The 14,054-nt window shown below is 41.2% G+C and overlaps 1 protein-coding gene across 3 annotated transcripts; it reads right to left on the bottom strand.

The window, feature by feature from the left end:
- Positions 1–1,157: 1,157 nt before the first annotated feature.
- aplf (aprataxin and PNKP like factor) lies at positions 1,158–13,821 on the bottom strand. Of its 3 annotated transcripts, none has more exons than XM_079220121.1 (10): positions 13,721–13,821; positions 13,371–13,522; positions 11,907–11,978; positions 10,418–10,581; positions 9,840–9,981; positions 8,667–8,814; positions 5,872–6,226; positions 4,790–4,915; positions 4,155–4,201; positions 1,158–2,812 (listed from the first exon to the last, which is right to left on the bottom strand). In XM_079220121.1, the coding sequence occupies exons 2-10, from the start codon at positions 13,470–13,472 to the stop codon at positions 2,607–2,609; spliced, it is 1,362 nt and encodes a 453-aa protein (XP_079076247.1). In that variant the 5' UTR covers positions 13,473–13,522; positions 13,721–13,821; the 3' UTR covers positions 1,158–2,606. The 3 variants fall into 3 exon arrangements, 2 of the variants coding, with proteins under 2 accessions (XP_079076247.1, XP_079076248.1); XR_013771011.1 differs by having other exon boundaries at positions 2,711–2,812; positions 4,155–4,471; XM_079220122.1 differs by lacking the exon at positions 10,418–10,581 and having other exon boundaries at positions 13,721–13,815.
- Between the last annotated feature and the right edge of the window lie 233 nt (positions 13,822–14,054).

Below are 14,054 nucleotides of genomic sequence, written 5' to 3'. Positions count from 1 at the left end.
GACGACATGAAACTACAAGAGACGACAAGAAACTACAAGAGACTACAAGAGACGACATGAAACTACAAGAGACGACAAGAGACAACAAGAGACTACAAGAGACTACATGAAACTACAATAAACAAGACTAAAAGAGACTTCAAGAAACTACAAGACACTACATGAAACTACAAGAAACTACATGAAACTACAAAACGTCATCACGCAGAACGCTGGTCCTCCTTTAGCTTAGTGGGGGCGACAAGAAGTCACATGTAGTTTCCTTCATACGGTAAACGCTTTTTACTCATGAAAGTGGTGTTCATTTGTGAAGATTCTAAGTATTTTTTTTAGAGCTTATTTACTGAAATATTTAAAATCCAATGGAAACCTCCCATTGGCTTTTTTGTTGAAGGAACCAGCGCCAGGCTGCAACACTCTGTTTGGCGTTGTGGCCGTCGCTCATACGTAGAAGAAGACTACAAGGCGGCCATATTTGTAGTTCTGTTTCTGAGATGCTTGGTACAGTTTGTGGAAATAGTGGATTTGAACCGTTGGTTTTGCTTCGGTGAAGACGTTCTCATGCTGGCCCGACAGTGATCATGAAAATACCGTGAAAAGATGGAAACAGATGCAGAGGGTGCGTTTTTTGTTATATTTGTACACTGATGATGAATAATATAAAAAAAAATGTATATAGCTGAAGTCGTTTATATGATCGTATACATCCAACACCATTTCAGTTTCTCACGTCATAAATGGATCCGTCATATTTTTAAATGTGACAGCAGCTTTTACATCGTTATGCGTCTCAAGATTAAAACTTCAAACTCCCTCAGTCCTGCATTCAACACCTTATTTAAGTAAAAATATTATCAGTAAAATGTACTGAAAGCATGAAAAGTAAATGTCCTCATTGTGCAGTAAAATGTTCCCTGCTAGTGTTTTACTATCATATCAGATGTTTCTGTTGCATTAATGTGTATTTTGCATTTTTATTGCTACTGTTGTATAGTTGAATCTACATTAACGCATCATATTCTATAAGATCTTCATGTTTGTGAGAACCTTGTATCTCTAGAAAGAAAAACCTGTTTTCAGCTTTGTGAAGATGCATTTTCCAGCTGATCCAAGAGGCTTTTTAAAGAGTTTATTTATCTGAAGAAGTAGAAGGAGGTTATCAACTCTTGAATCCACCCTGGACTCGTGTCTTTAGACGGCAGCTCTGAGGTCGTGAACTGAGATGATGTTTGCAGCTGTGGAAATTCTCGAGGCTGCTTCTGTCCGTTTATCATCGTCAATGAATGAAGCGTCACCATCAACCTCACAGAGAGCAGACCTCAGGTCAGCTCTCTGTGATCCGTGCTGGCTCTAAAGGGAGCTACACTTCTGCAGCTTTACTCGAGTGTTGTACTCGCAAACCATTCAGAGCTAGCTTTTAATGGTGCTTTTTGAGTTCAGTTCAATTTGTTCAAAACATTTTTTACATTTTTGTATTCAAAAACCAATTTATTGTATTTTAGCAGAATACTGAGAGCAGAAAAAAGGCAAAACTAAGTTCCCTTTAATATCCGTTTTTGTATCGTCATTGCAATGTTCAATGTCATCGCATATTTTTCTCCTATCGTGTCGCACTATTAATAAGTAAACGCTAGCTAACGTTAGCATGCTGACACGCTAAGCTAAGGTGGTGAACATCAGCATGTTGATCAATTAAATTAAATGCAACAAATTTAGTATTTTCAACTAGAATGACAAATTAAATGTCATTTTTAGTTTTTCTTGTAAAATACACAGACAATACACAGAGTCTGGAGTCTCATCAAAATATATGATGAATGGGATTCTCTCTTTCATAGCAACACTAGAGAATCAATCCCAGGAAATACCTTTTTGTCTTCATCAAATGTATTTAAACAAAGTAAGAACAACAAAACATAGAGGAACAATTATAAGAAATCTACGCCTGAAAGTCATTCTGACATTTACACGAGCAGAATCGATCATCTGGAATAAAATCTAGAAGCGACAAAATACATCTTAGCGAGTGAAAACCTCTGAGCCTGGACTAAAGCTTAAAACAAGAGCGTCTCGTTTCCGGCGGTTTCCTGTAAACAGTCAGGAATGATGTCACTCCTCAGTTTAAATCTGCATCTGAAGCGGCTCGAGGCGTGCTTCTCATACAAAAACATATTTTCTTCAATCAGCCTGAATTACTGCGGCCCGCTGTTGTGTTTGAGGTTGCCAAGACGACGCCTGTGCGAGAACACCTCGACAGCGTTTCGGCGCCCCGTCGAGGAGAGAACTACAACCTGTGAAATCATTTAAAAGGCGGGGGCGCGTATTTGTCCTCTTCCCCGTAGTGCTTTTGATCAGTCTAGATGGTTTTGGTGTGAAACGTCTCTCGAATACTACGGGACTCGATGACACATACATTTGAATGTCTCTTTTCTAGAAATCCACAGGCGTTTGTTGTGAGCAGTTTCACGTGGGAACTATTTCCTTTCCACCGCCAAAAAAGTAGTTCCTTCCACGAAAACTGCTCCCAACAAGGTGAGCGGTGATCTTGAGCGACACGCTGGTCCTGCCGCTGCACAGTGTGTGTGTGTGTGTGTGTGTCTCTGAATCTACTTCCTCCTCTTCATGAAGGCCTTCGCCTCCTTCTGCAGTCCCGCCACGTCCTCCTCGCCGCTGTCGTCCGAGACCTTGGGAGGCGCGTAGTCCGAGTCGTCGCCCGCGTCCTCGCTGTCGTCGTCGATGAAGCTGTCGTCTTCGTCTTCGTCATCGTCTTCGTCGTCAGCGGCCTTCTTGGGGGCGGTGCGCGTGGCGCGACCTGTGAAAGCATCGGCAGTGTGAAGGGAGTGAGTCAGAGACGGAAGCGCTGCATGAGCGGCGTGGAGAGTTTTTCATGTTCCTCTGATTTCACATGTCTTTGATGGAGAGAGAAAAAAAATAGATAAAAGGAACAAAAGAGGAAGTTTGACATTTATCTTTAAAAAAAAAAATATCTGGCCTTTCCTTACGTGTGTTTTGATGCAGACGAAACATTTCTTGCAGTTCGTTAATTAAAGGAATGAACGAGGAGTGCTTTCTAGTTTTATCATAAAAATCGTAATAATAATAATTCATCTAACAAACAGCATTGGTGCTTTGGTCCCTAATGAAATAAATTAATTTATTGTAACTTTTACTCCATATTTTACTTCAATATAACATCTTATGTCTCTCCTCTATGGGCAGCAGTGTGTTCAGAGCCGTCCGAGTGGAAGACATTAAAGTGCGACATCATTTCTCCGGTCGGTGGAGGTGGAGAATCAAAGGACGACTACTGAGCGTCTACACTGAATGTCAACTGAGGCATAAAGAAAAGAATCAGAGGGGAAATCGCGTTTCTCATTAAAGAAAGAAGGATGTGAGGGTGTGTGTGTGTGTGTGTGTGTGTGTGTGTGAGTGAAAGTCATTTCCTCTGTGGAGCGGGGGGTGGGGGGATGTCCTGAAGGGTCTTGAGATTACATTATAACCCGCTGAGGAAAAAAAATCGATTGACCCCAGTGGGTTTAAAGACCCTGAGCATCTCTGTCTCTGTCTCTGTCTCTGTGTGTGTGTGTGTGTGTGTGTGTGTGTGTGTGTGTGTGTGTGTGTGTGTGTGTGTGTGTGTGTGTGTAAATCCCTTTTTGTTTTGGCTTTCGCTGGGAAGCATTTTGTGCGACTGTGCGTGGTTTTTAAAACAACAATGGCAACCTTTAACCAGACGATAAACGTGATGCCGTCATTTTCTAAACGCCTCTTTGCCACCTTGCGTTGGTATATGGACTTCCGACCACTCAAAACTCAAATGTTTGGTTATTATATTGCAGATGAAAGACTAAATTACGAGTTCCAAGAAAAATGTGCCATTAAATTAGAAAAGAATTATACTGTTTGTTCAATCAACACTGAGCATTTATTTAAATAATACATATAATTTGCATAATGGACCTGAGTTAATGACTACTGCAGTTTTGATCAGATGGCATGAAGAAATCTATTAGAATATATTATATAATGTAATATACTGTATATACACAGAGCAGAAATGTTTATTTGATTAAAACCATTAAATATTGTTTAGTTAAGTGAATTTTACTGATCTTGCCATTAATAAGAATCAACATCAAGTCAGAGGAACATCTTACCAGGTTTCTTTGTGTGTTTGTATTCTTTCCTGTGAAGAGGATTTTTCCTGTCAGGGAACAAGAAGTCAAAGTTATTGTTTCTTTCTGTAATAAATTACATGAATAAAAAAAATGATTAATGTCACTTTCAGACCGATGGCATTTAGAGTGTCTGAGGAACAGAAGCTAACAATATAAAAGATGTCCTGAGGGTGGCACAAGAAGTTAATAGTGTGGATATTAAAATATAAAGGGTTCATCCTCTGTGGAGCAGGAGCGTGATCAGGAAATATCCACGAACATCCACAACATCATCGTGCCAATCTCGGATGGAGAAGCTGAAAATATGAGATTAAATTTAAATAAAAAGGTTCAGTTCTGACAATCCTATGAAGTCAATTAATAAAAACGATAACGTAGAAGACATTATTATATTATTATATATAAGGATATCTTCTGAGGCACTTTCAAGCCGTTGTTACAGACAGCGGGGAGACGACAGGAAGCCGACATGAGAGGGGATGTTTCATGGTTGGTGCTTTCGTCCCTGAACTCCAGCTGTTGTAATGCAAAGAGCTATTCACCCATCTGTAATGTGTGTGTGTGTGTGTGTGTGTGTGTGTGTGTGTGTGTGTGTGTCATCCGTGATGTCTGACCTGTAGCAGTCGGTGCCGTAGGGGCACTCGGGCCGATCGGCCTCCTGCGTCTCCTCTTCCTCGTCCTCCTCCTCGTAGTCGGTGTCGTCGGGGTGACTGCACTCCTGGAAATGGGCCGGGTTCTTCCTGGAGGAACAAACAGAAAGGTCATGGCCGAGTTGGATGTCTGCAGGATGTGTCCCTGCTGCTGCTGCTGCTCCTTTATGTGCAATTAGTTATGAATAATAATAAAAAAGGAACAAACAGTGGAAGTTCAATCCATTTAAACCACAGGACTTCTATTGGAGTTACATCAACACTGTCAAGAATATGGAAGCTCATTTCCGCCAGTGAAAGAAAACAATTATGAGATAAAAAGTCAAAACTATGAGATAGAAAGTCAAAATTATAATATAGAAAGAAAGACATTTTGAGATAGTAAATGCGCATGCATGATGGTTCATAATTATGAATTTCTATTTCATAATTATGACTTTCTTATCTCATAATTTTGACTTTCTATCTTATAATAACGACTTTCTATCTCATAATTTGTATTCTTCTACTAGAGGAAATGGGCTTCCATACAGCAGAATCACAAAAAAATAAGAATTACAGCCCACTGATAACATTTAAACATATCTTTGATGCTGGTAAAGAGAAATAATTCCAGTAAATTACACAATGACATATTTGCAATCAGATAAAACTGGCGAATAAAAAAAATTAAATCAATAAAATTCAATGAGGTCCAGTAAGAGAAAATATTCTCAAGCAAAATTTTCCGAACCCTCCCTTTAACTTAAGCTCTGCAGCCGGATGACGGCGACTGATCTGGCGTCAGGTGCTTTACGTAAACGTCACTGGTGTCGGAGTCGTGTAAGAAAACCTTCGCTTTAATGATTGTGAAATCATCTTATTGTCTTAAATTCGAGACGGAGCATCTCTTGAGGCTGAAATCAGAGAGACGAAGCGGCTGCTTTGACAAGCTTTTAGAACCTGATGCAGTTGTTTGTGTGTCTCTTTCTCATGTTCATCAAGAGCACTTCATGTCATCTTTGTTGGCGCCAGGACTTTTGTGTTGGTGCACAGGTAGACGCTACCTGTAGCAGCTCCTCCCGTACGGACACGGCTCTCTCAGTCGAGGTCCGGGTGCAGAGGCGCCGCTCGACTCGACTCTGGCCTTCTTGGCCTTCCTGGCCTCGCTCTCAGATTGACTGATTGAATTTGCCTGTGTGGCGGTGTTTATGTCAGCTGGAGACGACTTTCCTCGCTCCTCCTCCTCCTCTTCCTCGTTCTCCTCCTCCTCGTCCACCCTCCGTCTCCTCTTCCTCGACATGTCCTCCTCGGAGAGCTCCGCCTCCTCAGGTGAGGAGGGCTTGGTGGGCGTGGCCTGTTTGGCTGCCGCTGCTTTAGTGCTGGTTGAAGGTCCTTTGCTTCTCCTAACAGCTGACTGAACTGAAACAGAGAGACAAATTTTGATTTCAGAGGATTTTACGAGAAATAGAGCCCAACGGATACTGAAAAATCAAATATTTCATCTTCCAAAATCTGTTAAAAATACACTATTATTCTTATGAATTGGAATATCTAAGTTGTTCGTTTTTTAATTTAGACGGAAACTTAATTTTACACAACTTACAGTGGTGGAAGAAGTATTCAGATCCTTAAAGTACTAGTACAACTAAGGAAGTAAAAGTCCTGCAAAATTTCACTTGAGTAAATTAATTATCAGGAAAATATGCTTGAAGTATCAAAAGTAAAAGTACTTGTTCTGCAGTATTATCAGTTCCCATGTGACTATTATTATGTATGAAGAAGAAGAAGAAGAAGAAGAAGAAGAAGAAGAAGAAGAAGAAGAAGAAGAAGAAGACTTCTGATGTGAACATTCGTTTTTCAGACTTTTCTGTAATCTTTGCATTTTTGGAGGGAAATACTGAATTATTATGTATGTAATATTAATATATTATTATGTATGACATTAGAAGAAGAAGAAGAAGAAGAAGAAGAAGAAGAAGAAGAAGAAGAAGAAGAAGAAGAAAAAGAAGAAGAAGAAGAAGAAGAAGAAGAAGAAGACTTCTGATGTGAACATTCGTTTTTCAGACTTTTCTGTAATCTTTGCATTTTTGGGGGGAAATACTGAATAGTTTTTTAGATTTTTAGTGCAGTATTTCCCTTATAAATGTAGAGTAGTAGAAATGTAAAATACTAATAAGTAAAGTACTTCAAACTTAAAAAGGTAGAGAACTTGAGAAAAAGTACTTAATTGCTTTCCACCGTCGCCAAAAGGAACGAGAGCAGACTCACAGAGCGCGTCGCGAGTTTCTCTTTAGGAAACTGGAACTTCTCCATCTGCCCACTCTTCCCAGTGAGAACCAGCTCTTCTGAGTGCTGGGCAGAGCGGACGGACGCGGTAATGGACGCCGTAATGGACGCCGTAATGAGCTCTCTGAGGGTCCGTCTGCTTCCCTTCAAAGTAAATATCCCCGGAGCAGACGGACACCTGGACAAGATCACCTGAAAACAGACTCTCCCTCCTTCAGCGGACGCTCTTTGTGCATTAGTGCGGAAAAACGCACCACAGCTCAAAAGTATTTTTAGAAACGGTCCCGTTCGGGAAAATTGCATTTGTTTTAAATCCTGGTTCAACAATTTAAAAACACTTTGTGACTTTATTTTGAAAAGCGCTGCATGAATAAAGCAGTCTCTTTCTTCATAATATGTACTGCAGCGAGCCGTACCCAGCATGCCGTTTGGCAGTGTAACATTGAATCAGTCGATCTGGGCTCCAATCTGCAGACACCACGGCAGCGACCTGTCAATCACCTTGATCACCTTGTAGCCCCGCCCTAAAGCGTCCCCTGCTTTATGGTCTGTTTGACTCTAAATGACCATCATTTACTAAATGAACATCATGCTGTATTGAAGAAGACTTGAAACTAGAGATTGAGACATAAACTCATGTTTACAATGTTTACTGAGGGAATGAATCAAGGTTGCTGCAACGTTATGTGTCAATACTACTGGGATTACGAAGGGAAACCAGAACACTTCACACGCTCTGCACATAACACACGGCTGATACATATTTTGTGTAGATCTCAAGAGCTCGCACTCGATGCTGCACTTCTTTGGGTCCTCTGCAATAAAACCGCCAAGTGGGAAATCGATCGGATGACGAAAGACAGACAGATTCCAATTTAGTTGGCTCATTATTTTAGCTTATTGTACTTATATTGGTCTATATAATATGTTTATATATGTAACTTTATGTTGTCTGGTATGTCAGAAGAAATTGCAGGAGAGAAATTTAGTTTTGAGGTTATTTAGAAACAGTGTCTGTTACGCAGTTTAATTTGACTAAAGGTTAAAGGTAAAAGGTCCCACAATTTAAAAAAAACACATCTAATATATATCAGGATTGTCTGTTTATGTTTTGTGTTGATGTTTAATAAAGTTTCTATTTGCCCATAAATCGCTATCTGGCTTTGTAAACCCTCAAATATCGATATTGGCCTAAAATAAATGTGTTATCAGTCGGGCTGAAGAAGAAATAAAAGACATAAATACTTTGCCTGAACGTTTCTTCCCTTTTTTCCGCTGTGAAAGTTTTTTTTCAATTTTTTGGGGAGTTTTTCCTGATCAATGTGAGGTCCCGGGAGGCAAATTTGTGATTTTTGGCTATACAAAATAAACTGAATTGAATACACAAATTGAATGGAATGCCTCCTAAAAAGCTGGACATTTAAGACATTTTGAAACCCCGGAAAATAAGAAAGAAACTTTCTTAAGGATCCTCGAAGGAACCGACAAATGTATCGTGACGTAGAGAAAGATCCGATCAAGCGTGACGTTTAGAAAAAGCGATTAAATCCACGAGACGGGAGCGTGCCGGTACCTTTTGGGCTGGAGGAGGAGGAGGAGGAGGCGGAACCGCGTGGCGCCGCTACAGCCGCCATCATCCACGCAGGGAGAACTCTCCTGGTTCCAGGCGGAGGCTCCTCCCTCTGGTCGCCATGGACGTCTTTTGGACGCCCAGTCTCTCCCTTCATGAAGCAAGAAGAACAACAAAAAGTCTGTTTATCATCAGAGCTGGAAACAATGCGGAAAACTATGACGCCGATCATCTGGAATTATTGATGTTAATGAAAGTTTAACTGGAAGAACTTGACTCCTGAAACTGAAGTGGAGACGCAACACTTTTCTTTTGCGTGTCATGATGATTCATGTAATTCTGTTTAAAGCTGCTACTTCTGCGCTAACGTCATCAGTATCATATTATTTATCCCTCGTGTTGTCTCAGGGTCAAAATGACCCATCAACACACATACATATACACTCGTACACGGGTCATTTTGACCCCAAGACAACACAAGGGTTATACAACTAGATTCCAGTGGTGTCTCCGCTGTGTGGGATTGTTTCCAGCCTCAGTGATCCAAACATTTCCAACTCCAGAGCGTGATAAAGTCTAAAAGTCAAGTTTGTGCAAAAAGACAGGTGCAATTATTTTCCTACATTTACGACTTGTTTTCAGCCAATGAAATGTTCTGCTTGTTGGAGAACAGAAAGCGTAGCTCAGTGTCACATACAATGTTTTCAATGCCGTGGCTGAATATTTAGCAGATTTCTACAATGCAGATTTCAGAACGACGACCATCCTATTAAAGTGAAAAGGAAAATAAAAGTGTTTAATTTCTCGGGGTCTTTTCCGCGATGCTGTCAGACACTTATCATGACAAACGGAGCCTGTTTACCGGCGGCTGTCTGCAGCATTCTGCCTCGTTAACACACAAAAACATTGGAAAATCAGATCCAGGCTGAAAAATACTGAGCGACCGTTTTAGTTTTTCATCGGAAGAGATGGAGTTTGGTGAATTTTTTTATTAAATTGCATAGAAAAGTGATTGTGAAACTGTTCATGGATCAAAAAAAGTCAAAAAACCTTAAAAGAGAAAGACACCAAATAAGCAGAGGTTTTGGCTCGTCTCCTGGTTTACGATGACGTCATCGGGACGCGACGCGACTTTCTGCCGGATACCGGGATTTGGATGCCAGGTCGAGAACAAACCTTTTTGGCGCTCCCGTTGACGGCGTCCGACGGAGCCGCTGGTGGCGGAGGAGTCTGTCCGGCAGGAGGATGGGGCTCCACATCTGGCTCGGGAGCGACGGGAAGCTCTTCTTCTTCTTCTTTTTCCAACGTCTGACTGTTTCTATGGCAAAAGAATTATAATATGTGTTTTAAGCCTGAAAACTTGAAGTTGAAGTCCTGCTAAATAACAATGTCTTGCTGGGATACAATCTGCATGTACTGTATTCAATGCAACGTGAGCCTTCGACTCGGTTCACATTTGCTCGAGTGTCCTTTTCCTGTCTGTTTGATGTAAACTTCAAACAGACATCAAAGATAAAACATTACCGAAGCCCACAGACTACTTGAATCAACCGTCTCCCTAATCTTGGATTTTAAATCAGTACAGAAAACACTTGAACCGGACCCATCGCAACCTGCTCTGCAAAGATAAAAGGGATAAGACATTAATTAAATAGTGGAGAGCCGCCTCTTCGCTCTTGATTCAATTGCTCACAAAGACGTCCGGGTGGGCGGGAAGCTGGGCAACGAGGGTCGTCGTTTTTTCGAGTGCGTACCTGGGAGTGCGGTCGTCTCCGCCCACGGCCACCACCTGGAAGATGAACTGCCCCGGCAGCAGAGAGAGCCGGTCTCCGTGGTGGAGGCGGTGCCAGGCGTCTCTCTGCAGAGGTCGGGGGTCGTCGGTCAGGGACAACTGAACGAAGCACGGGTTCAGGTGGGTCTAGGGGTCCGAAAAACGAGAGGACGAAGGTGAGAACGTGCCGATGGACCGACAGGGAACCATCGACTGAAGCTGGAACTAATCTCGGCTTTATAGAGCTTCAATAGTGGAGCATTTAGCAGGTGGGGAGATGGTTGGTGGAGACCGAAAACAGAGATGAAAAAGGAGCTCGTTATAACTTGAAATATTTCAATTCACAGAGAAAAGGTCAGATTCACAAAAGATTTCCCGCTCATGATTTTGTCACTTCCATCTGAACCTCCCGAAGGAGTTTAACACAAAGGAACGGGAAAGAAGGTCGGCTCAGGTTTTGTGAAAGAAGGGAGAGAGGGAAAAAAATGTAAGGAAGCTTTGTTCATTTATTTTTCACGACACAACTTGCATCCCAAAATAAATGACTGAGTAGACTTCCTTTATAAAGGAACTCTCTGAAGACGCTCATAATTGCACGTTATCCGCGTGCGACTATCAGCGCGGATCTTTGTGAATTGAATGTATTAAAAAAGAAAAGTAATTAGCTCGAGGTGCTGTGACTGCGAAGTGTTCATTATTATTATTTGAGACGCGCCGATGCGTCGACTTCCTGTCAATCACACGAGCGGGTCCATGTCGGCGTGATCTGACTTTAAAAAAAGATCTGAATATTGAATGTATCCGTGGGAATGTGATGACAGCAACTAAACGGAGACCTTTCCGGCAATCATTGACGGCCATTAATCCTGAAACTCAAGGTTTTCTCTCGGTGCCGGAGACGGAGAGGATCCATCCTGGCACTGGGCGAGAGGCGGGGCACGCCACCCTGGAGGGTCGCATGTCAATCACAAGAAAAGACTAAATTAGGGACGCACCGATACCGAAACAAACGGCTGGATCGGGTATCGCTGACAAAGACGCCGATCTATTCAACTCATCGTCTATTTCCTAATCAGAGTTTTCACGTGAGACGTCTCTTTTTGCCAAATTTGCTCAAATAAAGTCTTCAGGAAGATGATTTTCTTGGTAATTGGCAGACAACAATGTTGTCTTTTGTTGTAACAACTGAAATACTGTTCAAACTAAAAGAAAAACGGCATCTGGAGCCGTCTGGTGCAATGAAAACATCCTTAAAACCAGCGACTCACTAAACTCACTATGGGACGTGAGAAGACTTTGATTTCTGCGACATTCACAATTCCACTTCGGAGAGGAGACTCCAGTCTCTCAAAAGACCCCAAGGCAAGCGGATGACGATAAACAATCATATTTTAAAATCACAATCAAGTTATTTGTTGCAGCTGTAACAGTGAACTAACGGGTAAAGTCACCGGTGCGGCGAGAGGACGTACCGGTTTGAGACGCAGCTGTCCGTCAAGGTTCTCCAGCAGCCCGTGAAGTCTGGACACTCTCTTGTCGCTGACCTGAGAGAACGTGAGGACAAAGAAGAAGAAAAGAGTTAAAACAAACCACCATCAGGACAATAATTCCAGTTGATCAACAATTTGTTCCAGCAAAGGATGAAGCATTTAAAAACGCTGGATGACGTTTGCTCTTAGTATTCATGGTCCCCAGTGGATGAATCTCAAATAATTTGGTGAAGAATTAAGAGCTGACGAACAAAAGCTGCTTTTCCTAGAATTTCTTGAACAAAAAAAATATATAAATGCCCAAACTTCAGCATTCCTGCTGTAAATTGCGTATTTATAACCAGATTTTAACCTGAATTTTTGTTAAACATACTTATTTTATTAGATTGTGTTCAGTTTTTTTTCTTCTTAATATTATTTTTACAACACTCCTTGCATGTGGCACCAGAAGACGTGAAATCAGGATAATGATTTAGAAGCAGAGATGCTTCATTAGAAATACACAGACAATGTTACACAACCATCAGAAAGGACAGGTCCTGCTCCACGTTACCAGTCAAACAGCGCCCTCCAGTGGTTCAGTGTAAGACCTGCAGCTCTGCTGAAACGCCCTCTATTTTTTAAATTGATCTTTTCTGGGTGTTTATGTTGAATGCACAATGAAGATATATTGATCAGTTTGTTTGTCTTGAACAAAAATAGTTGGTAATGGAAATAGTATACAATTTATACCTAAAGCAGTGCAATAAATTACCTATTGGCATTTGAATCAAATAAATAATATATTTTTTGAACGTGACATACTAAAGGACGGTGTGAATGTGACTGGATAAAAGCAGTTTATGTCAACAGAAAAACAAAATGGAATCATGATAAAATGACTGAAACCATCAAAATAAACTACATTTCTGTAAATTGACTAACTGATTAACCAACTATCGTTCCAGCTGTACACTATAAACAGTTAGCTAGTTTAATATATATCAAAACTTCATAAACTTGTTTTTTTTTGTGTCAGCAAAAACATAATTTTATTCAAAGCAACTGAAGCTCTTCAGATAAATATAGTAGAGTGAAACAGAGTATTTGATTCTGAGATGTTGTGTAGTAGAAGTACAAAATACAAGTACCTCAAATTGTACTACAGTACAGTACATGAGTGAAGGAGTACAGTTACATTACATCCCACCACTGCATTTCCAGTAATGTCTATTAAAGTGCATGTGTTGTGTAGACTAGTATTGGTAGCATCTAATAAACTATAATAAGCCACAAGGGACTCACTCCCAGTAATGTTTATTAAAGTGCATGTGTTTAGAGTATTGCTAGTATCTAATAAACTATAATAAGCCATAAGGGACTCACTCCCAGTAATGTTTATTAAAGTGCATGTGTTTAGAGTATTGCTAGTATCTAATAAACTATAATAAGCCATAAGGGACTCACTCCCAGTAAGGGCCCCCTGCCCAACACCGTCTCCCCGGGCGGCAGGTGGATCGGATCCCCGCCGCCGTCACCGTCCACTTGGACGAGGTCGAAGCCGGACATGGGCTCCGCGGGCGGGACTGGAGAGGGAGCTTCAGCCCGGTTCCCCGGAGCTACTCGTAGAAAACACAACACATCACAACGTGTTCACCATTAAGTTCAGTAGAGTCTGAAAGCTGTGAGGAGTTAAATCAGGATTTAAAGAGCTTCTTATATCTAACGGGTGTTTCATTCCGTAGCTCCGTGTGAGCAACCGTAGTGAGCTAAGGTCACAAGGGGCCATGTGGTAATATATATGTACTTCTCCCTACCTGTAGTGGGGGTACACTTGATAAGTTTTGCCTCTCGGGGTTGAAAAACAAGCACATACACCGTTTACAACTTTCAGATGCAGCCGTTGGTGGGATTCATAACTTCCGGGATACTGGGGAGCATGCGCAGTAGACGTCCGGCGCTGCTTTTCTTTCTTTTCTTTTTTTGCTTGCCGTGAGATTTCTGATTTAAAATGTTCTTGTTTATTTGTGAATAACGTAAATTAATAATAATAATCTTGAAACGGTTTATGAATGAATAGATATCAGTCTTTAATTCGGCATACATATAACGAGTATTGCACGACTTTACTTGTCAATTATTTCAACTTAA

Source organism: Taurulus bubalis, assembly GCF_910589615.1.
Source record: "Taurulus bubalis genome assembly, chromosome: 6".
NCBI lineage: Eukaryota > Metazoa > Chordata > Actinopteri > Perciformes > Cottidae > Taurulus > Taurulus bubalis.
The sequence above is the reverse complement of the archived record's forward strand: the minus strand, read 5'-3'. Positions and strand labels throughout refer to the sequence as shown.

Bases quoted from the DNA above. Each gene is read 5' to 3' on its own strand.
- aplf (XM_079220121.1), bottom strand. From the start codon at position 13,472: ATGTCCGGCTTCGACCTCGTCCAAGTGGACGGTGACGGCGGCGGGGAT. The intron at 4,916-5,871 runs GTAGCGTCTACC...TTGTTCCTCCAG, and splicing joins TACGGGAGGAGCTGCTACAG to GAAGAACCCGGCCCATTTCC. The intron at 4,202-4,789 runs GTCAGACATCAC...GTTCCCTGACAG, and splicing joins TACGGCACCGACTGCTACAG to GAAAAATCCTCTTCACAGGA.